The sequence below is a fragment of the Phyllobates terribilis genome, unplaced genomic scaffold, assembly GCF_046119375.1.
Source record: "Phyllobates terribilis strain yellow unplaced genomic scaffold, ASM4611937v1 Scaffold_1__5_contigs__length_1240528914, whole genome shotgun sequence".
Lineage (NCBI taxonomy): Eukaryota > Metazoa > Chordata > Amphibia > Anura > Dendrobatidae > Phyllobates > Phyllobates terribilis.
Window position 1 is genome coordinate 559,233,627 of NW_027362761.1, and position 27,159 is coordinate 559,260,785.

Below are 27,159 nucleotides of genomic sequence, written 5' to 3' on the forward strand. Positions count from 1 at the left end.
AAGTCATGTATGTGACTGCAAACTTCTGAATCCTTATAGTGTGCGCACCACTGTTTTTCAGGTGTGTTTCGAAGTGGAATTCACCTGAAAAAGTCATTTGCACATACTCTAAAGGTTCCTTTTGACCAATAAGAGAACCCCAAACTCTTAAAGAGAATCTATCAGAAGATGTTTGCTGTGGAACCTGAGAGTGGCATGATGTAGGGGCTGAGACCCTGATTCCAGCAATGCATGACTTACTGGACTGCTTGGTGCAGTTTTGATAAAATCCCTATTCTCTCTGCTTTAGAAGTAGCAGTGCTTGGAATGCTGAGATGTGTATAACCCCGCCCACACCCCTTATTGGCAGCTTCCTGTGGTGGAGTAATACAGGTTAGCTGGACTGTCTGGCATGTGACACCTAGTCCTGCAGTGATAATCTCCTGCTGATAAAATACTGATTGTATTGAAACTATAGTAAGCAAGTGACACATGACTGGAATCAGTGTGTCTGTCCCTACATTAAGCTGCTCTTAGATTGCACATTAAAAACCTGCTGACAAAATCCCTTTAAGCACCCTTGATAAATGGGGGCCCTGTTGAATATTATGCATTGGGGTCTGACGAGCATTAACGTTTAACCATTGCTTCAATTATTATTTCATGAAACAGAGAAATCTGCTTCTTTCTCCTACTGGACTGATCATTAATTATAAAATTTAGGGGTAAAATCTGTATTCAGTGAAGACATATTTTTTTGTCACTGAGATATATGACAGTTCCTACTGATTAAATTCTATGTATAGGGTATTAAGAAGAACAGAAGAAGGAAGAACAGAAGAGCAAGAGGTAGAGCTTCTCCCTCCTCTTCCATCTACATAGAATCTTATCAGTAGCAATCTCATATTTCAGTGACGTAAAAATCTGTCTTTACTGAATACAGATTTTACCCCTAAATTCAGAATTCTGAGAATTAATGATTAGTCCAAGAGGAGAAAGATGCAGATTTCTCTTGCTTATTTTCAAACGTATTATCGATTTATTAAATAGAAATTAAAACAATAATTACTCTTTAAGTTATGCCAAGAGATTCCAGCCTACTCCTTTTCATCTGTCCCAGTCCCTGCCTTGTGGATCCATTATATAATTCTTATTATTAGAGTACACGGAGTATATAATCACTTCTCTGTGCTTTTAACATCAGCTTTTATGGTGCTGCCGCTCGTGATGACTGCTGCTTCCTCTTTCCAGCATCTGGGTAAAGTTCAGAGTCTCTTCTTGCTGTATATTGTGATCTCTGAGGCCGGGTGAGCTCATATACCTGTGTCATCTGCCGTATACACCTGTGTCATGCGCCTTTAACAGCGTCTGGTCATGTGCGCTACAGTCACGAGTTGTGGGGTTGTGTAATGTGGGAGTGAGTGGGATTAGATCAGCGCTGGGAATAGTCGCTCCTCTGTGAGCCCCCCAGCACAATGCAAAAGGAAACGAATATAGGAGCGATACAAACTCTTTATCTGCTCAATACATGAATGTAACCACTTGGATACTTGGCCCCTTTAAAGGTTTTTTTTGTGCTTTTCCCCTTTGGCATTTTAGGGGGTCAGAACTTTTCTCTATTTATGGTTACGCTTCTTTCTAATGCCTTCGGGGACCAGGTGTACTTACTTTCAGAGGAACATGTTACTTTGGAGAAATGTTTTTAGAATTTTGAAATAAATGCAGAATTTTTTTTTTTTTGCTTTTTTTATGCATTCATCAAACACTTACATAATAGCTCAGGGGGTTACCAAATATTTTACTCCACGTGACCAACATGTAATAACATGTATTAATAGTTTACTCCCTTAGGCGCCCAGACATTTTTTCTTTTTTGCATTTTCATTTTTTCCTTCTCTTCCATGTTTTTTTTTTTTCTGTCCACATAACTGTATTTGTGGAGTGGGCTCTGCTACTGAGCCTGCACCATAGGACACGGCCCCCCTATCAGTATTTGGTCAGTATTCGGTCAGTATTTTCCTCAGGAGTGGGAGCCAAAACCAGGAGTGAGTGATAAATGCAGAATTGGTGACTTGTTCCTATTATACCTTTTTTTCTGATTGTTCCTCACCTGGTTTTGGCTCCCGCTCCTGAGAAAAAATACTGACCGAATACTGACCAAATACTGATAGTGGGGCCGTGGCCATAGACTAACTCTCAACCTGTAATGAATATATATAGTACCGGGGAAAAATTTGGACTTCTGTTCGCGCAGTGATTTTCCTTGTTGAACAAATCTGGAAACAAAGAGAAAAGAAACACGTAGGGAAAAAAAACAGGATATGTGTTACACCTTAGATTCCTTGCAGTACCCCCCTTTAAACTTATGACAGCTTTACACCCCCTTAGCTTTCTCTCAAGCAGCTTCATCAGGTCAACACCTAGAATGGCTTCCAGCAGTCTTGATTGAGTTCTCAGAGGTGCTGAGCACTTGTCGGCTTTGCATCCAACTCATCCCAAAAAATCTCACTTGGTTGCGGTCGGGTGATTGTGGAGGCCATGTCCATTCTTCTCCTTCTTGGTCACAACCCTTACAAAGCCTGGAGATGTGTTTTGGGTCTTTGTCCGGTTGCAACACAAATGATGGTCTCACTAAGAGCAAACCGGATGGGATGGCGGTCGTTTCAGAATGCTGTGGTAGCCATATTCGGTCATGTGCCCTGAATTTGGAATAAATCACCAAAAGCATCACCAGCAAAGCACCGGACACCATCACACCTCCCCGTCCATGCTTTATGGTGGACAACACACATGTAGAAACCACCCAATCACATTTTCTACATCTCACAAAAATGTTGGTACCAAAAGTCACTAATTTTGACTCATCAGACCACAGTACAGATTTCCACTGATCTAATGTACAATCCTGGTGTTGCTTCAATCAAACAAGTCTCTGCGTCTTGTTTGCGGTCCTCAGTACTGGCTTCTGTGCAGCAATTCGACCATAAAGGCCGCTCCTCTGGACAGCAGATGTTGAGATGTAACTGTTACTTGATGTCTGTGCATCATTTATGACAGTCTGCAAATCGGTTTATCCATAAATTATGTTGTGTCACCCCTGAAACATCACTCCAAAGTTATGACCATGAGTTGTCTCTCTTCTGTATAACTTGCCATCCACTGCCTGTTGCCAGGTGTAATCCATCTCTAACAGCAGATGTGACACGCAGAAGTAGTGCTGTTGCAGTGTGTGACATGCAAAAGTAGTGCTGTTGCTTTAAAAGCATTCAGCAACTATTAGAAGTAACACAAGCACAAGAGACAGGAAGTGTTGTGCTCCAGAAGCATCCAACAACTAGATGGGTTAACACAGTCACAGGAGAAGGGGAGTGTTTAGCAGAGCCCCAGAGGGATTGTGGGGAAGTTGTTTACTGGCTGGCTGGAGCCGAAGAGAAAGGTGGTGTGTGTGATCTGTATCTCACAGAAATGCCCCTGCAAGTGAAAAGGATTCAAATCAGGAGTGAAGCTAAGCACAGGTCAGGTAGAGTTCCTGAACTACCAGTGCAGAGTATTGTCAGGCAGAAAGATAAGGACTGGAAGAAATGGTGTCACAGGGATCATCTCCCTCAGCAAACCCTCTCCCCTCCTCCATCTCACTGTGCTGTAAAGAATGCTGTGTTCATTAATGTGCCTTTGCATTAGAACTGTGCTGTCCTGCTGTACTACTGGGAAGACTGTGAACTGCTGTGCTGCTAAGGAAACTGTACTGTTTGTAACTGGAGCCTGTTACTCATAAGACTTAACTTGCACTGGCTCTGCGGCTTCTTATTAAATGCTACAGTTCTACCGTTTATGAGGACTCTTGTCAAGTGTGTCTGGTCAGCAAGTGAAACAACCTCCGTGTCTGTGCCTGAGGGTCATTATCCCTGTGTGCCTGAGAGAAGCCGCAGCACATGGTCTATGGTCGCCCTGAATAATGGTTCCCCCAGGATTTCAAAGAATTCATGTAACCTGTCTCGCACCTATCTGAACCTAGTGGCATGCGTGTAACACAGAGACACCAAGAGGGACAGAAAGCGAACAGAAGTCTGTCCACAGGATGAAGGGATGCATCTTTGTCTTTCTACAGGAAGTGGAGGCGGGTCTTTATCCCCTACAGGAAGAGGGGGTGGGTCTTTATCCCTCTATAGGAAGTGAAGACGGGTCTTTATCCCCTACAGGGAGTGGGGGTGGGTCTTTATACCTCTACAGGAAGTGGGGGTGGGTCTTTATGCGTCTATGGGAAGTGGGGGTGGATCTTTGTCTCTCTACTGAAAGTGGGGGTGGGTCTCTATCCCTCTACAAGAAGTGGGGGTGGGTCTTTATCTCTCAACAGGGATGATGCGGGGCAGGTCTTTGTCTCTTTACAGGAAGTGGGGGTGGGTCTTTGTCTCTCTACAGTAAATGAGGGTGGGTCTTTGTCTCTCTACAGAATGTGAGGGTGGGTATTTATCCCTCTACAGAGTGTGGGGTGGGTCTTTATCCCTCTATAGGATGGTAGTGGGTATCTCCAGCCAGTATAGCCTGTAGCCACAGTCCACGATCCTCCAGACTACAGATAAAACAATGGAAACACAGGTAACCAGTAGCAACAGTCTTTTAAGAAAGATAAAATCCCAAAGACATATCCCACAACTGTAGCACGTTCATCCAGCCCAGTCGGTACTGATCTCCAAGACTCCATATGCCATCGATCCATCCATGATCCAGGTCCTCAGATTAGATCCTACCCCTCGACATCATTCCGCCAATGCCTCACTAAACATGTGGCTTATTTTCTCCTTCACTGGGATCAGCCCCCTGAATGGGCAGACCTGCTCTCACCCTCCCCCAAAAGCTAAGGCTGTGTGCCCACGATGCGTTTTTTAAGCGTTTTCGCAGCGGCAAAAACGCTGCAGAAACGCTTAAAAAATGCATGGTAGAAGGCCTGCCATGTTCCCCAATGATAATCCGCATTTTCTGCGCACATGCTGCGGAGATTTCTGCTGCGGATTATCATTGTGGAAAAAAAAGCAGCACTACCAATTATTTTGCGGAAGTGCTGCGTTTTTGCCGCCATTGACTTGCATTGGAACGCATGGATTCCGCATCACTGTATATGTAGATGCGCATTTCATACGTTCCAATGTGCGGATGGTACCCGGGTGTGGAGGACAGGAGACTCTCCTCTGGACCCGGGTACCATAGAACCTGTGAAAAAAAGAATAAAATAAAAAATAAATGTTATATTTACCTTCTGACGGCCCCCGATGCGCTCGTCCTCCCATGCCGGAAGATCGCGATGGACTGAAGGACCTGCACTGACATCATAGTCATGTGACGGGCCACGCGATGCTGACGTCGGCAGGTCCTTCAGTGTACCGCGATGTGCCGGCAGCCAGGACGGAGGGAAGCAAGACTGCGGGGGCCATCGGAAGGTAAGTATAGATTTATTTATTTATTTTTTGACATTCTCTCGGGTCACACTATATAAATCTGTGCCGGTTGCATGGATTTATATACTGTGACCAAGTTGTCAAGCACTTTCCAAGTGATGCTAAAATCGATTGGAAAGCGCTTGTCAACCCGCATGCGGAAACGCAAGTGAAGAACGCTTCACATCCGCATGTCCCTGGCAGGAAAAACGCATGTACAATCCGCATGTACAATCTGCATGTACAATCCGCATGTACAATCCGCATGTACAATCCGCATGCGTTTTTTTCTGCCAGGGAGATGCAGAAACGCTCAGGAAAAATCCGGAGCATTTCTGCATCGTGGGCACATAGCCTTAGTGTGTATTAGTGGAGGTATTTTTCTCAGGTCCAACCCATCACCTGGGTCTGCATGTGAAACCCCTGTGGTGACGGCTCATCTGCGTCTACACTTCCTAATTAAAAACACAGCAAGCAAATTTCTAACAAAACACAAGATAGATGAAAATCGGTGCTCCTTGCTGGAAAAAGTATTATAGTCTTTAGTAAGTGGGCAGCTAATCACACTTATTAAACAGATTTCTTAGACTTGATAAGGCTGGTGTACTTTCTATGAAGATCTATGGTAGAATGGCTGTGTATGGATGTGTACTGTCTTACTCTGTTCCTGCCCCTGAAGACAACAGACGCGTGATGTGCGCCTTTTGTAACATGTTATGGTAATGTACAGCATGTGAAGTGTTAATGCATAATGTGAGCAGAGTATAGTACAGGTGCCCAGTGGGTGGGCACAAGTGTTAATAAAAAGGGGCACACTTTCTGATAGAGAGAGTTTGGAGGGAGTTAGTGAGGGTATAGTGAAGGTCAAGTTCAGGTGCGGTGGTTTGTTAGGGGCAGCATCTGTCGCTTGTTCCAGGTAGTGGAAAGCATTACTGGGATCCCGAGCGGTCGCTCCTGTCACGTCCGGAGCCCAAAGTCTGGCATAGGGGCTGCTGGACACATCGTGTCCTCTGGCGAACAGTGGAAGATGGACAGGGACCCCCATAGACGAAAGGTGATGACCGGTTCCGAGTGCACTGCCAAAACGGACGGGAAATCCCTGAGACTGACAGAATCTGTAGTTGAGGACGAACTAGTGACGGACTGAAGAGGAGTTGTACTAAGGAGGAAGGAAGCGTGAATTGCTGTGGCCTATCGAACCTGCCACCAACTAATGAACTTGGTCTGGCTAGTAAACACGTGCCTGTTGTAAAGAACTTGGCGTCCCCTGAATGGTGTGCAGCACCTCCTGAGGACAGAAGGCTGGAAGCAGTTGAGGCCTGCAGCCTACAAGTGAGTGTTATGCATCCCACATCCCACAGCATACTGGGACACCCCTTGTCTGTAAAGTGCCAGAGCGAAACTGGACAGTAGCTCGGTCACGATTACCGCATTGCTGCGCTTTACATTTGGCGTAGTCTGCAGGATCAATCCATGTATCAAGAAAATTTGACAGATGCGGGGAAGCATCCAGCGAAAATAAATATGACGCTGAACACCAATGACAAGATGGCGATGAGTGACACGAAGTGGCAAGATGGTATCACCCATCATGGTTGTACAAGAAAATCCCAAATTTATGAGACCGGGGTCATGCAGACCCATAAAGAAACTGGACTACGCCCATGGACTATTGGGTAACTGTTGTGTGGGCCTAAGGGCCATTATTTTTCTGGAACATGGACTCGACCAAACATTGATCTGCGGTTCTGACCAAGAGGACCGCCTACTTAAAGTTTTGTGCAGGAGAAGGACATGGTATGCGCCCAAGGACTGTTGGGTGGTTGTTTTGTTGGCCTATGGGCCCAATAACTTGAGCTCTTTGATTTCGGGGTCAGTGCATTCACCGGCAATGGATAATCTACACCCCAGAGAAGAGAGGAGATTAATGGTTTTAGGTTTTTTATGTGAATGCTATATGCTGCATGTTGTCTTCCAGGTTCCAGAATGGTCAAGGGTGACCATGTTTAAAGAGTGGAGGAATGTAGGTATATGGACTATCTTACCCTGTTTCTGACCCTGAAGACAACAGACGCGTCGTGTGAATACTGTCGTACGGCTTTATATGTAAAAGTGATGTGCATCTTATGTAACGTATTATGGTAATGTACAGCATGTAAAGTGTTAATGCATAATGTGTGTAAAGTATAGTACAGGATAAGCATAGGATTAGCTTAGGATAGCATAAGTATTGCTTATACAATAAGTGGTTTAGCAACAGCACAAGACATAGGATAAGGATAATAGGTTTAGCACATGAAATAAGGAAATAGTTAATGATAGAACTAGCCCAGTGGGTGGGCACTAGTGTTAATAAAAAGGGGCACACTTCCTGATAGAGAGAGTTTGAAGGGAGTTAGTGAAGTGCATGGTGAACCTCAAGTTCAGGTGGGGTGGGTTTCTAGGGGAAGTATGTGTCGTTTGTTCCAGGCAGTGGAGGCATTACTGGGATCCCGAGCAGTTGCTTTTTCACATCTGGAGCCGAAAGTCTGGCATAGGGGCTGCTGGACACATCGCGTCCTCCGGTGTACAGTGGAAGATGGATAGGGACCACCATAGACAGAAGGTGATGGCCGATCCTGGGTACACTGCCGAGATGGATGGGAAATCCCTGAGACTGACAGAATCAGTGGGCTTGGGGGTAGTCCAGGACGAACTAGTGACGGACTGAAGAGGAGTTGTACTATGGAGGAATGAAACATGACTTTCTGTGCCCTATGCCACCTGTACCCATCTGATGAACTTGGACTGATTAGTAAATGTTTTCCTATTGCAATGAACTTTGTGTCCCATGCATTGTGTTTGGAGGCTCCTGAGGACAAAATTCTGAAGGCAGCGGAGGCCTGCGGCCTACAAGTGAGTGTGATGCACCCCACACCTGGCAGCACACTGGGACTGGGACACCCCTTGTGTGTAAAGTGCCAGAGCAAAACCGGACAGAAGCTTGGTAACGACTACCGCTCTGCCGCACTTTACAGCTGTATAATCATGATAATAAAATGTCTATCTCAAGAGTGAGTCTAAGTGTATTTAGTCTCCACTGTGCCCAGCCTGACTGACAGCTGCAACTTGTACTGAGCTGTGTGAGGAGCCATTAATCATACTTGGTGAAGATTCAGTAGCAGGGAGGGGGGCACTGAGGAGCTGTCAATCAGGCTATGTGGTCCCATTCAGCAGTAGGGAGGGGGACACTGAGGAGCTGTCAATCAGGCTATGTGGTCAGATTCAGCAGCAGGGAGGGGGACACAGAGGAGCTGTCAATCAGGCTATGTGGTTGAACTCAGAAGCAGGGAGGAAGGACACTGAGGAGCTGTCAATCAGGCTATGTGGTTAAATTCAGCAGCAGGGAGGAAAGACACTGAGGAGCTGTCAATCAGACTATGTGGTTAAATTCAGCAGCAGGGAGGAAGGACACTGAGGAGCTGTCAATCAGGCTATGTGGTTAAATTCAGCAGCAGGGAGGAAGGACACTGAGGAGCTGTCAATAAGGCTACATGGACTGAGATCCACCAGCAGCAGGGAGGGGGACACTGAGGAGCTGTCAATCAGACTATGTGGTTAAATTCAGCAGCAGGGAGGAAGGACACTGAGAAGATGTCAATCAGGCTATATGGACGGAGATCCACCAGCAGAAGGGAGGAGGGACACTGAGAAGCTGTCAACCCCCAAAAAATTATATATATTATTGTTGTGCCTGAAAGTCTGTACTGTGAAAACATAAAATTATGGAAATCCAGGTAAAGAAAAAAATAGCCAGAATTTACATTTTTCGCATCTCCGCCTAAAAAAATCCAGTTCAAAGCAATTAAAGCGTCATATGTACCCCAATATGGCCAAAATAATACCAATAAAAACTACAGATCAGCTCACAAAAACTATTTTTCACAAACCTCCATCGATGGGAAAACATAAAGGTTTCCAATCTCAAAAAATAGCGAAACAAATTTATTGTCCTTATGAAGTTCAGAAATTACCACTAATGCATATCTCTAAATTTTGTGATTTAAAGAATCATATTTACAAGTAATATTTATCCCACGACGAACTCTGCGATGGGAAGGGGTTAATAGAACAATTAATTAAATCCCTTCTTTCTAGTTTGTCAAAATGTGAATAGAAAAACTCATCCATTCACTTCAATGGAGGGGATTGAGGGGACCCCAGAGTTAGAGTCTCTGGGGGGAGGAGCTGGAGCTGCCACAAACAAAAAAAGGGTCTTTTCCTCAGTCTTTAGTCTCCAAATCTCCACTGCTGCAAAAATACAACTCCTATCATGCAGCAGGGCTCGGGGCATGCTGGGAGTCGTAGTTCTGCGGCCTGGCTGTGTATAGCTCCGCGCTACACGAGCACCCTCTGCCGGTACATCAGCGGTACAGCCGCCGCCGCTGCTGTTACATGTTTACAATTGGTTGCTAAGAAACAGGAAACATCACTTCCGGAGTCGGCGTTGCCCGGTAACCGAGAACTGAGTCCCGGGCTCGGATGGACTGAGGAGAAGATCGGAGCTTCCCCCCCGGTAGTGACGGTAATAATCGTAAGGACCACTGTAGTGTGAACCAGGGCCTGGAACTACAACCCCTAGCATGGCTTCCTTCTGTTTGAACATGCTGGGATTTGTAGTTCTACAAGAAATGGGAGCTAATTAGTGACTTATTATTATATGTTTGCTGAAAAAAATGACACCAATTGTGACGAATGTATTAAAATGATGGAATTGGAGCCTAAAATGGCGCTCCCCGCGGACAAATGGCGCTCCCCGCGGACAAATGGCGCTCCCCACCAACACATGGCGCTCCCCACCGACACATGGCGCTCCTCGCCGACACATGGCGCTCCCCACAGACACATGGCGCTACTCGCCGACACATGGCGCTCCCCACAGACACATGGCGCTCCCCACCGACACATGGCGCTCCCCACCGACACATGGCGCTCCCCACCGACACATGGCGCTCCTCGCCGACACATGGCGTCATTCTCATTCTCCGGAGAGTAGTCGGTGATTATTTCTAGGTGATCTCTGTCATCTCCTTGTTTCCACAGACGGGGAGCCGCCATGTTGCTGAGTCAGAGGAGCAGACCCCGCTGCCGGGAGGTCACCGGCCCGGCCCCCCACAACGTGGCTGTGGTAAGTTACCGGTACAGGGTCCGATTGTACACATGAATCCCGAGCAGGGTCACTGGTGGGGACGTGGTAATATTCCGTATATGGCGGTATTGTATGTACGCTGTATTTCGATGTATTCTGGCCACCTTATGGCGGTGATATTCAGGTTCTGTATGGCGGTGGTATTCAGGCACTGTATGCTGATGTATTCTGGCCACCTTATGGCGGTGGTATTCAGGTTCTGTATGGCGGTGGTATTCAGGCGCTGTATGGCACCGTGTTTGGATCTGTATGGTGATGCCCCCACACGGTACAATGCTCTCACACTGCCCCCCAGATAATTATAATTGTGTCAGGGCCCCCGCCCCCACACAGTACAATGCCCCCATAAATTATATGTCTGCAGCACCCACCACATATTTATAAGCCCCCACATTGCCTTCACACAGTATGGTGTCCTCACAGTGCCCCCCTACCCCATGTTAGATGCCTCACACAGTGTCCCCCCATACATTATGATGCTCCGAGTCCTAGTGCCCCTCATCTATTATGAATCCTCCAGTGCCCACCCACACATGATTTCCCCACACAGTACGCTTCGCACCCACACACTGCTCTCCAAACATGATGCTTTCAGTGCCCCCACACATTATGTTGTCCCCAGTGCCCCCACATACATTAGACTCCCCCACATTGCCCCCGCACACACATTATGATGTCCCCAGTGCCCCCCACATACATTGGACTCCCCCACATTGCCCCCGCACACACATTATGATGTCCCCAGTGCCCCCCACATACATTGGACTCCCCCACATTGCCCCCGCACACACATTATGATGTCCCCAGTGCCCCCCACATACATTAGACTCCCCCACATTGCTCCTCCACACACATTGCGATGTCCCCACTGCCCCTGCATAGATTAGACTCCCCCACATTGACCCCGAACACACATTATGATGTCCCTAGTCCTCCCCACATACATTAGTCTCCCCCACATTGTATCTACACAGTATGATGCCATCACAGACCCCCCACCACACATTATGATGCCCCAAAGTGCCATCCACACAGTGCCCCCTAACAGTATCGTGCCCTCACATGATGTGCCCAAATTCTTGCCCCCTCCCACACTGACAAAAAATATTCTTCTAACCCTGTGTTCACGATAAGCCGGGCAGATCTGTGCTGTGTATGGCGCCATAGAGTGTCGTAATCGCACCTCCTCCCCCGAGCTGCAGACGGCACAGGTGAATGGTGAGGGCTCCTGCTCCACCATTATATTCAATGGTATCTGTGTTCTTAAGACACACAAACTGTTGAAACCAGGACATCCCGCCCACCTTCCTGGACAGCTGCGCAGCCCCCCAAATCCGTGACAGCACTACTGGATCCGGGATGATTAGGAGGCGTGCAAGTGTAGAGCGGTCACACCCAGATGATCATGTGCTGATGCCCGCCCTGTGACATCTGGGCACAATGTTATGTGGTTACACTGCTACAATATTGTTAGGACACATAATGGTATATGATATGAGCACAGAATGGCGGTATTATTTATACACTTTATGGCAGAGGTACTATGGCATTTTTTCCTGAACGTGTTTTTATTATTTGGGCACCTTTTGGCAGTGTTATTTTTGCACTCTGCAACCATATTGTTTGGACACATTATAGTAGCACTCAATGCCTGTTTTTGCGGGGCACATTATTATTTGAGCACAGGATAGCAGTGTTACTTGTAAACGTTATGTCTGTCTTATTTTAGAAGCCTGGGACAATTTGGTTTAGTTGGTGCATATTGACATTATTTTGGCACGCTATGAAAATAATATTTGGGCACAGTATAGCGGTTTAAATTGCACATTTTATAGCAGTATTATGTAAACAATCTATAGCAAGGGCTCCCCTTAGCCGCATTCGGAGATGATCGTGAGCTGCATCCTATGCAAAGAAATCATGGAAGCTCATGTGTGACCCTTAGAAGATTAGCATTTCCTATGGGCCCCCCTATGAAGCAATAATGCTGCACCAGCCCCCTTAATAAGTAATAATGGCCCTTCGGTGCCCCCTTAAAAAGTAATAATGCCCTGAGAGCCCTTTACCCAAATAAGAATGCCTTGAATGACCCCTAAAAGTATCAATGCCCCTTCAGTGCCCATTAATAATGCCCTTGATACTCCCTAACAATTATTTTTGTCCCCAGACTCCCCCCAAAACAATAATAATGCACCAGCAAAAAAAAAAATTAGCTCACGTTGAATCGATGGATTATCATGGCAGACGGGCTAAAGACCCTCATAAGAGCCATGTTAATCCTCCTGCCCTGTGGTTTCATAGGAAGACCGAGATTTCACTACATGCTGCAATACTGTGGTATTGCAGTAGTTAGTATGAGCAATAAAACATTCAAGTCTAAAAAGTGTGGCAAATTTTTTTTATTAAAAATGTTAAAAAATATTTAAAAAACACCCTCCTATTTACCCTTCAAATTAAAAATAAATATATATATATGTGTATATATATATATATATATATATATATATATATATATATATATATATGTAAAAAGAAAACTGACCAGCACATCCTAAATGTGAACAGGTGCAAGCTGCAGAAACTGCATAAGATATATAAAAAGAAAGCGCAGCAGCACTCCATTATGGCCAAGGTACATAAAGACAATAAAACCATTTGATTTAAACTGTGTTATTACTCAATGAGCTTTACTTACAATAAATGGAGATTCTTAGCGCATAAATTGGCCAATTCATGTGTGCCCATCAACCACTGCAAGGTGACCTCCCGTCTGATGGGTACTACTCTGCCTACATGCCTTTCTTGTGCTGCAAACCTATAACTCTGGACAGAACATGTCACTTCTGGGCTGAAACACCTATATATATATTTGGTTTCATCATGGCCAAAAAAAGCCCGATCTAGCAATATATAAATTTATTTAAAGCGTGCATTAAATTACCGAAAAGAGAAAAAAAAATCACCATTTTTCGGTCGCCAGACTCGCCACACTTCCCCCCTAAAAAATTAAATAAAAAGCGATTGAAATATCACCAGTACCTCAAAATCATATCAATAAAAAAGTCAGCTCAGGGCGCAAAAAACAAGTCTTACGGGCAGCACGGTGGCTCAGTGGTTAGCACCGTAGACTTGCACGGTGACTCAGTGGTTAGCACTGTAGCCTTGCAGCACTGGGGTCCTGGGTTCAAATCCCACCAAGGACAACATCTGCAAGGAGTTTGTATGTTCTCCCCATGTTTGCATGGGTTTCCTCAGGGTTCTCCAGTTTCCTCCCACACTCCAAAGACATACTGATAGGGAATGTAGATTGTGAGCCCCAATGGGGACAGTGATGATAATGTCTGTAAATTGTCTGAATTGTAAAGCGCTGTGGAATATGTTGGCGCTATATAAATAAAAAATTATTATTATTATTAATATAAGTCTTCACCAGGCTCCATCGACAGAAAAATAAAAAAAAGTTACAGGTCTCAAAAAATGGCCACATAATTTTATTTTACAATTTTTTTTTCACCACTAAAATAATAAGAAAAAAGTGGACAAGAGCAGACGGCCGTGGGCCACACATCTGGGGCCTGTCACTCACCTATGGCACGTAGACCTTAGGTTGGGGTCTGTAGCAATTTTGTTTGTCGTTCAAGTTTATTATCAGGTCCCGATGTGAATGGATCAGTCCTAGGTATTTAAAGGTAAATGCTTAAAGGGATTGTCCAATGTAAACAAGCTGCTACCACTCCACTTACTGGTCAGTGGCGGTCCAACCATCGAGACCTGCATTGATCGGCATATGCTCATTCATTCTCTATGGGGCTCGGGGTTTTTTTTGACAGCCTCATAGAGAATGAATGGAGCGGTGGTCGAGAGAACGAATGGAGCGGTGGTCGGGCACCCAACCTGCCCCTCCATTCTGTAATGGGGTTAGAAATTCCCCCGTTCTGCCGATTGGTGCGGTTTCCAGCGATCTTACCCTCGCCGATTGGTAAATAATCACTAGGTGATAACTTGTTTATACTGGACAACCCTTTTAAGAAAGATTATGGTGTAATAAGGCTCAACAAAAACTATTCTATTCTATACAGAGAGCCAAGTTTCCTTCCAGCCGACCTCACGACTACATTATCCTGGAGAGAAGACGTCAGGAGGATCTCCGAGAGCAGATGCTGACCTTCACCAAGGACATAGACTTCGAAGGCATGAAGAGCAAATGGGAGAGGATGACAGACCACAAGATCCTGCACAACAGGGTCCAGAGGAAAGTCTACGAGACCATGGAGGACTACCGGATGCAGATAGAGGAGCGGAGAGACAGGTGGGCACTGCCGGATTAGGGCTCATGCTGACGTCCGTGCAAATCGGTCCAAGCACGAACTGGCCTCAGTTTTCTTGCCCCAAGCGTCACAGCTTCATATATGTCTATGAGGATGTGACACTCGGGTCGGAGAGCCGCCGCCACCTCCTGCTTGGATCGATGTTCACGGACATCTGCATGAGCCCTTAGTCTGTATGATGCAAAATCTCAGGAGATGTGTAAACTTCTCAGGAGATGAAAACGGGCTCAGCATCCGCATAGCAGTGTCAGTCACAGTACCCCCCATAATAATGTCAGATCCGTCTATTAAAATGTCAAAGCAGTGCCTTGTAAACCATAGGGAGGCTGAATTCACACTGTCTGCGTGGCTGGTGTAACAGTAAAAGGTATTCATAACCAAAATGGTCCTCGGGGCTGATATACCTCATCATGCTTTATTCAGCTGTGTTGAATAGCGAATGGTCGGCATATGCCTGTAACAGCAGCAGCCAGAGCCAGCTCTGTTTGCTGCTGTTAACCATTTAAATGCTGCTGTTAACCATTTAAATACCGCTTTAAAAAAAGAAAGAAATATATTTTGTATTGCTGCATCAGGAAAAGTTCGATTTATCAAGACATAAAATTTTCTTTATCGCTTCATTGGGGGACACAGGACCATGGGTGTGTGCTGCTGTCGCTAGAAGGTTGACACTAGGCGAAAAAGAAATAGCTCCTCCTCCGCAGTATGCAGCCGCCTACAGGCACCAAGCTCACCAGTTTAAGCTTAGTGTCTGTAGGAGGTAGACTGGATCCTAACAGATCCAACCCTGTTGTGTTTTATTAATACTTGTTCTTTATTTTTCAGATACAGCTCTTCAGGGTTAACAGATAACACTGCGTCCCCTGTTAACCCATTTCACATGTGACCGCGAGAGCAGTGTGGCAACCCCCACATCGCCCACTCTCGGACCCGCTGGGCAGGACCTATCCCCTGTCACCTCTCGGTGTCTCAGGGTGACTCCTGGTGGCCAGTCCTTGCCTATTCCCCACCCCAGCCCCCTCCTCGGAGCGGCCTGGGAGGGAGACGGTGGTCCCTGTGGTGACCTTCCCCCAGATTCTGGGGTTGACACCGTCTCCTGCACTGTCCAGTACGGTCAGTGCGGGAAGGAGGAAGAGCCAGGATCCCACCCTATCCACGGAGGACCTCCTGTGACCATCCTCAGAAGGGGAGAAAAAAAAAGTGGTATCGGGACCCTAAAAAAAGACAGAAAGGTACATCTCCTGCTGTCTCACAACCGTAGGTCCCAGGCCCCCAGCGCCGTCTTCCACCACCTGCGCTTTCTCCGTCGGGGGGCGTCTCTCGACCAATCAGGGCCGAGGAGTATTGTGACGCTTCAGCCACGCCCACAAGCCCTCCCGCGGACATATCAGCGTCCGGGTCCTTTAAGCCCGCCTCCTTTTCTCCCACCTATCAGAGCATCGGCGCCCCTCGTCATCAGGACAGCGTGCTCTGCTCCTGCCCCGCCCCTCTACACCGACGCCATCACTCTGCCTGGCTGCTTCATCACCGCCGCTCTGCTCCGACGGGGGACACAGGACCGTGGTAACTTCAGGATCGGGTAGGCTCTGTCCCGACACCGACCCACACCCTTTCCTGCCCACAGGCTCCCTCCTCTGCGTATCTCTGGTCAGGCACATATGCCCAAACCCATCAGATTCAGACTCTGGTTACGACACGGACCAATATTTCAAGATCCAGGACATGATTGACAGCCTTATATCGGCTGTCAATCAGACTCTGCACGTTAAAGAGGACGAGAGCCCTTCTCAGGACTACTCCGTTTCCTTCAAGAGAATTAAGCGCCCGGCACGCACTTTTTCTAACCATACGGAATTTGACGGTGTCTTTCAGAAACAGTGTGAGCATCCAGAAAAGCGAAAGAAATAGTTAGACCCGTTTAACCATGACCTTGTCAGCAAATGGACAGAGTCCCCATCAGTGGATCCTCATGTCTCTCGGCTAAAACGGTGCTGTCTCTTCCTGACAGTTCCTCCCTTAAGGACACTACGGATAGACAGGTTAAGGCCTTGGCTAAGTCAGCCCTCGAGGCTGCTGGCGCCTCCCTTTGTCCTTCCTTTGTCTCTACTTGGGCTTCCCCGGACGATCTGGCTGAACTAGCGGATCAGATCACCCACACAGGGAAATATCTGCTCAAAGGTCGCTCCTCCACGTCCTCTGGATCCCGATCACGATCCAACAGATTTTCCTCAACATGACGGGTCACTCCCACCTGGGACTTCTCCCAGGGTGGGCGGCCGTCTGCTTCTGTTTCGAGACTCTTGGGTCTCGGCAATAGAAGACGCCTGGGTCAAGGAGATTGTGACCTCCGGCTACAGAATCGAATTCAACGCCAGGCCAGGAACACGATTTCTCAGGTCCCGTCCCCACAACCATCTCTGCTTCCCGGCTTCCTTCAGGTCATTGCCTCCCTTCTGCGCTCAGGAATCATTGTTCCCGTCCCCTTTCAGGAAAGATTTTCCGTTTTTTATTCCAATCTTTTCGTTGTTCCAAAAAAGGACGCCTCACTATGTCTGATCCTGGATCTCAAACAGCTAAACAGACAAGTACGCACCCGGCACTTCAGAATGGAGTCCCTCAGGTTGGTAATCGCCTCGATGGAAGCCGAGGAATATCTATGTTCAGTGGACATTCAGGATGCGTATCTTCACATTCCAATCTGCGCATCACATCAGAAGTTCCTTCACTTTTCCTTCCAGAACACACATTACCAGTTCACTTCCCTCCCCTTTGGCCTCGCCTCCGCCCCGAGGGTTTTCACGAAGGTAATGGCGACGGTCATGGCCAGGGGGATTGTAATTATCCCCTACCTCGATGACCTGTTAATTAAAGATCCCACGTTCAGGGACTGTCTCCACAGCCTCCAGATCACCTTGAACACACTCTCTCTCGGTTAGGCTGGCTGATCAACACGGACAAATCCTCCCTGGTCCCATCTCAATGTGTAACCTTTCTAGGGATGTAGTTCGACACGACCCATGCCTGGGTCCTTCTCCCGAGGGAAAAGATAAACTCTCTCCATCGGGGGATCCACCGGTAGCAGCAGAGGAGACTCAGTGCTGGATGAAGTAGGGGTGAGTAATGCACAGGTTAGGGTTTTTTTGGAACAAATTGTAGCTGGGGGACCAGGGTTTCCAGCAGCGGAGACACTTGGTTGGACCTGGGTAGGGGAAGTAAAGGACAGTTTGTTTTTTGTTTTTTTAAACAGGTTTTTTTCTGAAACCAGAAAACTTCTAGAAGCTAGCTTCGATTGAATGATCTTGATCACTGTGCCGATGGGATACTGGGGGCCAACTGAAGACCCTCATCATTGCCATCTTTGAACTCCACTCAATGCCTCAATTGACGGTTTTCGCCAATCTCACACTAGAAATAAAAAATGGAATAAAAAACACTCAAAGCGTTACATCTATTTCCAAATGGTACAAGTAAAAACAACACAAACAATTTTTTTTTTATTAACTAAGTTAGTAAATTTCTTAATTAAAAATGTTCCAGTCCACACCGTCATCTGGTTATTATATTTGTATGTTACGCTGTGAATTGACCGATGTTTTCTTAACCCCCATCAGACTTAAGGCATTATTGGAGACGGAGGAGCTGGGGCACATAAAGGAGATGGAGTCGATGGAGGAGACGACGCTGGAGAGACAGGCTAAGATGCGAGAGCGGGCCAAGAGTCTGCGAGAGAAGAGAGAGAAAGAACGGCTGGCAATAGTGGAGGAGAAACGCAACCAGCAGTTCAGGTACCGCACCAGAGCCCACAGCCGTAGACCACGTTCACACGTTCAGTATTTTACATCAGTATTTGCGGCCAAAACCAGGAGTGAAACAATCAGAGGAAAAGTATAATTGAAACACGTCACCGCTTCTGTATTTATCACCCACTCCTGGTTTGGGCTTACAAATACTGAAATAAAATACTGACCAAATACTGAACGTGTGAACGGGGCCTTATAGGAAATGAAGCTTATTTATTGCTGGTTTATGTTTGTGCTGCAATCCCTGATCCTTTTCAGGAGCTCTGCTGGAACATTTTGGTTGCCTGTCTTTACCTGTGCTCCAGAAGATTAGGGTGGCTTTTCATTGACAATGAATGTCTCCATTCACTGGCAGCAAGCAGAGATATAGGAGCAGGAAATAAAAGTCAAAAGACCCGATTCATTATAGCATTTGCACCCGTCTTTCGGCAGTTTTTTGTTTGCGCCATATCTTTTTATTTGCACCTTTTTTTAAAGTCATTTTTTTGTTCTTTCGTTTTTTTTGTTTGTTTTATTATTTCTATTTTTCTGTTCGCCTCTGTGGGAAGACTTTAGGGTTTCCAGATGTTTGCAACCTTTCAAAAAGTCCCATATTTTGTCACAATTGTACTCCAGTGTAATGTGTATGGGGGATCAGTACCCGCTATCAGGGCAGTAAAGACCCCCATACACATTAAATGGCTGCCATCTCAGCAGTCTCTCCCGTAGTCTGGAGCACTCACTTCGCTCAGCGCTCTCTATCAGAAACCTGCCAACAGACATCTCTGCCGGCGATAGGGGAGAACAATGCGATCGGACATAAGAGATCAACATCTCTCCCAACCATCAGTCAGCCGGTGCCCCCATACACATTGGCATGTCAGACGAACCCCTCGACATCACCACGTGTGGCCGGATAGTTGTTTTGTTTTTTTTTTAAACGTAATTTTTTATTTTTTTTGTGAGAGTTTCTCCAGGTCTCGAACCCCCAACCTTAACATTACAAGCCAGAACCTAAGCTCTGGTTGATCGAATAGTTTTTAAGGGAAAAAGCCTCCATTTTTTCATCCACACCATTGCATGACCCAATACAAACTGGAATGGCTTGGCATCTTGTAACACATGAGGCCAATTCATTATTGCATTTGCACTTTTTTTCTAGTTTTTGATGTTTTTTGCCCATTTTTCCTTAGCGCCTAATTCTTTCTTTTTAAAAAATCTATTTTCTATTGTGTTCACCAATGTAGGTTTGGTGCTTCCAGATATTTTTAACTCATCCATGAATTTATAAAAATTGGCGCAAATGTGTTCTTGCTCGCCTCCTGGTGTGATTTTATGTGTGCAAGTTATTTTGGGGCAATTTTACAAAAGGTGCGACTGTCTGACAAAAAGTAGAGCTGCGGAATAAAAGCCCCAATCTTTATTATTGCCTTTCAGGGAGCAGTGTGAGGAATTGCGAGCTCTGAAGTCGAAGATGCACCAGGACGAGGTGTGTACGGAGAGGACGGCACAGCTGGCACTGAAGGAAGAGCTGGAGCGGCAGAGGAAGGAGGAGGACGTCCTCTTCGCCGAACTCTGGGAGAAGGATCGATTGGCCAAGGTAGAACACGAGGAGAAGAAGACCCAGCGGCAGACAGAGCTGAACCGGGAAATGTTCGATGTGCTGCAAGTCCAGAGGGCCGCGGCCGAGGATCAAAGGATGGAGGAGAAGAGGCTGAAAGAAGAGGAGGCTCACCTACTGGTAACGACGTCCTCTGCCAGGTTCTGCACTGCTGGAAACCAGTAATGATAATAACGTTGTATCCCCCCGCAGATGGAGGAGAGGAAACTGATGAAGCTGGAGGACGAGCGCGCTCTGCGGGAGAAGCAGCGGAAACAGTCGCAGGTCAGGAATATGCTGGACCGCTCCGTCCGCCTCAAGATGAAGCGCCTGGCCCAAGAACAGCAGGAGGAGCTGGCGCTGGACATGAAGATCATGGAGCAGATTATGCAGGGCACTCACGATGATACGGAGGAGAAACGCCTGCGCAAGGTAAAATGCCCCCCCCCAAGATTTTGGAGCAGGATCGTTTATTAACTTTGTTCCAATTTACCATTTTCAAGCAACAGCTGACTAAGTCCTGCTCACAACTAGAGTTTGTTACAATGTATCAGTCTATAAAAAAGGGTATTCCTATCTTATAAAGTGATGGCACATCGCTACTACTTTATAAGAGGTCTGACCTCTGGGAACCTCTCAGATCCCAAGAATGAAGGGTACGCAGTGTTGAGGCCACGCTCCGTCCACCCATCTGTAAGGCCACGTTCACACGGTCAGTATGTGATCAGTATTTTACATCAGTATTTGTAAGCCAAAACCAGGAGTGGGTGATAAATACAGTGGTGACATGTTTCTATTAGGCTTAGTGCCCACGATACAGAAATGAAGCAGACATTTTCCTGAGCATTTCTGCATCTCCTTGGCAGAAAAACGCATGCAGTTTTTGCATGCGTTTTTGATGCGTTTTTGCATGCGTATTTGCCATGCATTTTTCCAATGCATTGTATAGGCAAATACACATGCAGAAACGCACAAGAATTGGTCATGTCCGTATTTTTTCTGCGAGTAAAATCTGCGCAGAAAAAATCCTGACCATGTGCACAGAATTTGCAGAATGTCATGGGATAAGGTGTGCAATGCGTTTCTGGAGCGTTTACGCGCTGCAAATACGCACCAAAAACGCATCGTGGGCACACAGCCTTATACTTTTCCTCTGATTGTTCCTCTCCTGGTTTTGGCTTACAAATACTGATGTAAAATACTGAACACATACTGAACGTGTCAACGTGGCCTAAAAGAAAGACCGGTGGACCCTTTTACTTGAATAGGCCACACTGTTGTGCCTATAGAGACAGTGAACTGGGCTGGGTCATTTTCCGGATTGTGAGGGTCTTTATGGTCGGACCCAAAAGTAATAAACGCTCCTAACAATGCACCGCCACTTTACAAAATGTCTGAAGTCCAGGTAAGCGGAGAGACATGCGGAGCTCACAGAGGATTGCTTACGCTCTTACATTGTAACAAACCCTCAGATATGTGAATAGGACCAGCTCAGGGCAAGTTTTCAGCCTCTTAAGGTAAACTATTATTTTTTTCTATTTACTGACAGCGCGCAGAGGAATTGAAAAAGGTGAGAACCTGAAACGTTATAGTCACAGGACTGAAATCCATGCGCAATAAGCTACTCAGCTCCCCCTTGTGGTGGCTGCAGGAAGTCAGATTGTAATCATTTAGAGAAATAAAGAAAATATGAAATACGGATTACTGAGCGGAGCAGAGAATAAGGAGCCGGACTAATGGACTTGTCCTTTAACATGAATCTTGATGTTTGCTGTAGATGGATCTTCAGAGAGAGCAGCAGACGTACCGGCAGTACCTGGCCCAGCAGCTGGAGGAAGAGAAGAGGCAGGAAAAGGAAATGGATCAACTGATTGAGGCCGAGCTGGAGAAATCCTGGGCAAAGCGGGCCGAACAGCTCCGACTGGAGAAAGAGGCCAGGAACCGCCTGGTGAAAGACGTGATGGACACAAGGAGGCAGCAGATTAGAGAGAAGTGTAAGACTATGTTTACACGTTGAGTTTTTGCTGTGTTTTTTTAATGCGTTTTTTTAATCCAAATTTATGCAAATTTTAAGCTGCATTTTACAGTACCAGCAAAAGCTATGAGATTTCAGAAATCTCATGCACACACATTGGTTTTTTTTTCTGACTGAATTGGAAAACTGCTGCGTTTTGGAAAACTGCAGCATGTCACTTCTATCAGCGTTTTTGCACCCATGGAAAGCAATGAGTAAGTGCAAAAAAACACAGGTATCAGATTTTGCTTTGTTTTTAGTGGAAAAAAAACAAGTGCAGCAGTATGTGACACCTATTTATTTTTTTGTAATTTTCCTAAGTTTAAACCAGAATGTTTTGGTCTCAGGCACATGTCGACCATGCGCTATTCAACACAGCTGAATAAAGCATGATGAGGTATATCAGCCCCGCGGACCATTTTGGTTATGGATACCTTTTACTTTTATACCAGCCAGTGCAGACAGTGTGAATTCAGGATTAGTACAATTTAATTAAATTGTTTGACCAAGGTGTGAAATTGAACAATACCTGATCAACTCAAGGGCCCACCAAAGTGTGAAAGTAAACAGTGTCCTACAAACTCACTGCTTTGCCAATGTCTTAGGTAAACTATTCCTAACCAATTCACCTCTCCCCAATAGTTTATTTTTTCATGAGCTCATGAACTTTTTTGTTCAGAATAGTCACTATTTTTTCAGACATAAAAATCTTTTTCCACTAAATAATTTGATCAAACTGCCCTTTTTCCAAAAATGGCTTTATGGTTTCACATATGTCTTGCATTGGTGACCTGTGTTCATGCTTCTGTGTAGAAGCAAAGCTGAACTTTGGAATCCTGAAAAAAACAGCAAAACCTGCTTTTTGTAAGCAGCTTCTTTACTGCCAAGAGAGTAGGTTTTGCCTGCAGAAAAAAAGGCAGCAAAAGCACAACGTGTGAACATAGCCTAAGGTATATCTGGTGTAGAGCAGAGGTCGTTAACCTACCACATTATGGGGACCGCACATGGCGGACAAGGGGTCTTGCATGTACCATTATAGTAAGTGGGAGATATTGAACTGGCTGTACTGAAGGGGTTATCCAACACTTTTTTTAGGCATGGATGTTTTTAAAATTAGTCACTTTCCATCAGCCCTATGGATCCAGCGCAGGCCGCTCCAGAAGGGTATAATCAGGTCTGCTGAAGCTTGTGATTGGCTCCAGCAGTCAGGTGACTATAATAGACCCGCAATGGATGTTTCTGTGATGATGCGGTCTTTTAGTCAGTCACCTGACCGCTGCAGTCAATCACAGGCTTCAGCAGTCCCATTGACCTCCAGACGCGCATGCAGCGCTTCCGGCCCGCACTGGATCTACAATGGTGACGGAAGCGTCCATTTGTTACATTAAAAATACCAAGACCTCAAGAAGAAAAAAAATGAACCCTTTAATACAGCCATATCTCCCATTTACTATAACGTTACAAGCAATTACATTACATACAATTTAATTAAATTGGCTGACTAAGGTGTGAAATTGAACAATACCTGATCAACTCAAGGGCCCACCAAAGTGTTAAAGTAAACAGTGTCCTACAAACTCAATGCCCTGCCAATGTCTTAGGTAAACTATTCCCAACCAATTCACCTCTCCTCAATTGTTTATTTTTTCATGAACTCATGAACTTTTTTGTTCAGAATAGTCACTATTTTTTCAGACATAAAAATCTTTTTCCACTAAATAATTTGATCAAACTGCCATTTTTTTTCTTCCAAAAATGGTCTTACGGTTTCACATATATCTTGCCTTGGTGACCTGTGTTCATGCCTGAATCGGACAATCCCTGCGCTAGGGAAGAACTTTGTGCCCCTGTTATGCGAGTTGCTTTGCCGCTCCCTAGGAGGGTGCAAACAAAGTCCCCTCACATTATCTGCAAAATTCGCTGCCACCCAAATGCCACCACGTCCTCCCTGCAGCCACAGAAGGTAACCGATGTGATCCAGGTGGCGGATCCACTGCGGTGGGGACATCAGAGGACGTCTCCCTCGTCTGCTGTTATTATTGGATGACATCTGACTGCGGCTTTGTGTTTCCGGGGACAGAACGTTTCTTGTTGGGATGTTGTGAAACCCCCCGGCACACTGAGCTATTATTCTACGCTTCTGTTTTTCCTAGTGGAGAGAAATGCCGAGGAACAGGAAGAACTTGCACACGACAAAGAACTTCTGGAAAATGCGATTGCAGAACACAAACAGTTGGAAATGGAAAGAAATGGCAGGTGAGGAGCGCAGACGATGGGAAGAAATCAGTGTTGGGCTACGCTCTTATGTAATGTTTTTGCAACCAGTGTTACAGTAAAATCTGTTCCCATGACTGGTGGTTTTGGTCCATCTCTTGGGGCTGCTACTCTTCTTCCCCCATGACTGGTGGTTTTGGTCCATCTCTTGGGGTTGCTACTCTTCTTCCCCCATGACTGGTGGTTTTGGTCCATCTCTTGGGGCTGCTACTCTTCTTCCCCCATGACTGGTGGTTTTGGTCCATCTCTTGGGGCTGCTACTCTTCTTCCCCCATGACTGGTGGTTTTGGTCCATCTCTTGGGGCTGCTACTCTTCTTCCCCCATGACTGGTTGTTTTGGTCCATCTCTTGGGGCTGCTACTCTTCTTCCCCCATGACTGGTGGTTTTGGTCCATCTCTTGGGGCTGCTACTCTTCTTCCCCATGCTTTATACTGCAGCTGGGCATCCTACGTCCGGCAGTCAGCTGAATGTAGGTGTTGTGTCCTCTTCACTGACCCTAGTCCAATGGTCATGTCGGTAGTCCGTGAACGTCCTCCTACCTACCAGCATCACTGGCACTTCTTCTGATTAAAAAGTCTGGCCCACGTCATTGTTGCAGAAGGTGGTCCAGCAGCTACGGACCACCGACATGGCTGCTAGACGAGAGTCCTGCAGATCATTTTGATTAATTCTACTGTTCACCCATGCACAGCGCCACACCTACATTTGTGGACGTGCCCAGTACTGCAGCTATCCATAGGATAAGACAGTATTTAAAGGATTTGGTCACCATTGGGAATCATTTTTGTTACTTGCATGTAATTTATGGCCTTTATTCAACATATTTGGCATTTACAGGCTCTCTTCTTTTCCTGCACATTGCTGTCTACAGAACGAGTTAACTGAGAATCCATCCGTTTATAACTCTTGTATCTGTCTTAATTCAGAGCTCTCCTCAGCTGATTTATGATCCCATAGTTGAGCTGAGCTTTCATATCTGTCTCACTGACAGTTTCTCAGTTTACTCATTCTGCAGCCAGCAGTAGACAGAGCAGAACAGAGGCTATTGCAGGAATTTTTTTTTAATGAAATCCAATTGCAAAAATAATTTTTACCCCAAAATACTTGCACATTTTATTTTATGGATCTATTAGGGTGTCTTTTTGCTGATCTATATTCGCATGAAAAAAGGAAAAGAAAAGAGACATCCTACTCTGATCCGATTTGTAGACTAAACTCACACGTTCAAGTAAATGGGTCTTGCCGAGACACTTGGGAAACCTCTTATCACAACTTTTTTTGACGTACAAGAAAAACGGATGAACTTTATCACTTTCTCTACAGGCAATTGAAGACCGCCAAACAGTATCAGCAGCATCTTGTGTCTCAGGTCGCTTATCAACTGCTACAGCGGGAGGCTGAAAAAGACGAGGAACGGCGGGAATACGAAGCCGGACTACAAGCCGAGAAGTCCTACCAGCAGAAGCTGCGGGATATCCTCTCCAGGCCTTATATCCGGCAGGAACACGTGCATCCCCTAAGGAGGACGCGCATCTCCAGCCCCAAGGACTGGTTAGCACAGTGACCCCAATCAGTGCCCAAAACCAACAGCCGATCCTATATAACCTTAAAGGAAGATTTATATTATTAGGTTGCTATAGGTAAAGTTTTGCACTTAAAAAAAAAAGTTTAGCATGTTAGAAGTTTTGATCAATGGGATGAGACCCCACCTATCGATCCCTGATGCAAAGGTGCGGAAGAATTAAATTGAGCGCTGCTCCTGCCGCTTTGTTTTGCAATCGGTGGAGTTCTCAGCACTTGCAATCTTTCCGATCAAAACTTTTCACACGTAAACATTTTTTTTTTCAAAGTGAACTTACTATTACAAATCCAAGAGAATTCTGGCTGCAAATTAAAAAATGAAAAAAAAATCATGAAAAAAGAAATCTGATTTTGTTCGTGTCGTTTTTCCTGCCAAGAGTTGAAAATAATTTTAACAGGCTTCATGTTTTGGGAAAAAAAAGTATATGCATACATACATATATACAGTACAGACCAAAAGTTTGGACACACCTTTTCATTTAAAGATTTTTCTGTATTTTCATGACTTTGAAAATTGTACATTCACACTGAAGGCATCAAAACTATGAATTAACACATGTGGAATTATATACTTAACAAAAAAGTGTGAAACAACTGAAAATATGTCTTATATTCTAGGTTCTTCAAAGTAGCCACCTTTTGCTTTGATGACTGCTTTGCACACTCTTGGCATTCTCTTGATGAGCTTCAAGAGGTAGTCACCGGAAATGGTCTTCCAACAATCTTGAAGGAGTTCCCAGAGATGCTTAGCACTTGTTGGCCCTTTTGCCTTCACTATGTGGTCCAGCTCACCCCAAACCATCTCGATTGGGTTCAGGTCTGGTGACTGTGGAGGCCAGGTCATCTGGCGTAGCACCCCATCACTCTCCCTCTTGGTCAAATAGCCCTTACACAGCCTGGAGGTGTGTTTGGGGTCATTGTCCTGTTGAAAAATAAATGATGGTCCAACTAAACGCAAACCGGATGGAATAGCATGCCGCTGC

General features: G+C 45.7%; 1 protein-coding gene and 1 long non-coding RNA gene across 4 annotated transcripts; both read left to right on the top strand.

Annotated features, from left to right (window-relative positions):
• Positions 1-1,212: 1,212 nt before the first annotated feature.
• Positions 1,213-26,472, top strand: CFAP53 (cilia and flagella associated protein 53). Of its 3 annotated transcripts, none has more exons than XM_073655081.1 (9): positions 1,213-1,237; positions 10,494-10,578; positions 14,679-14,908; positions 18,539-18,712; positions 20,144-20,447; positions 20,520-20,738; positions 22,084-22,300; positions 24,474-24,576; positions 25,919-26,472. In XM_073655081.1, the coding sequence occupies exons 2-9, from the start codon at positions 10,507-10,509 to the stop codon at positions 26,157-26,159; spliced, it is 1,560 nt and encodes a 519-aa protein (XP_073511182.1). In that variant the 5' UTR covers positions 1,213-1,237; positions 10,494-10,506; the 3' UTR covers positions 26,160-26,472. The 3 variants fall into 3 exon arrangements, with proteins under 3 accessions (XP_073511182.1, XP_073511181.1, XP_073511180.1); XM_073655080.1 differs by lacking the exon at positions 1,213-1,237 and adding an exon at positions 9,856-9,984; XM_073655079.1 differs by lacking the exon at positions 1,213-1,237 and adding an exon at positions 9,857-9,975 and having other exon boundaries at positions 25,919-26,471.
• LOC141168897 (uncharacterized) lies at positions 17,692-18,496 on the top strand. The gene is made up of 3 exons (XR_012252280.1): positions 17,692-17,731; positions 17,812-18,040; positions 18,175-18,496. It is a non-coding gene; the product is annotated as an uncharacterized lncRNA (long non-coding RNA).
• Positions 26,473-27,159: the final 687 nt, after the last annotated feature.

Coding starts and splice junctions, on each gene's coding strand:
- CFAP53 (XM_073655081.1), top strand. CDS start 10,507: ATGTTGCTGAGTCAGAGGAGCAGACCCCGCTGCCGGGAGGTCACCGGC. Junction 14,909..18,538: donor ATAGAGGAGCGGAGAGACAG/GTGGGCACTGCC, acceptor AACCCCCATCAG/ACTTAAGGCATTATTGGAGA. Junction 20,739..22,083: donor AGGAGAAACGCCTGCGCAAG/GTAAAATGCCCC, acceptor TGTTTGCTGTAG/ATGGATCTTCAGAGAGAGCA.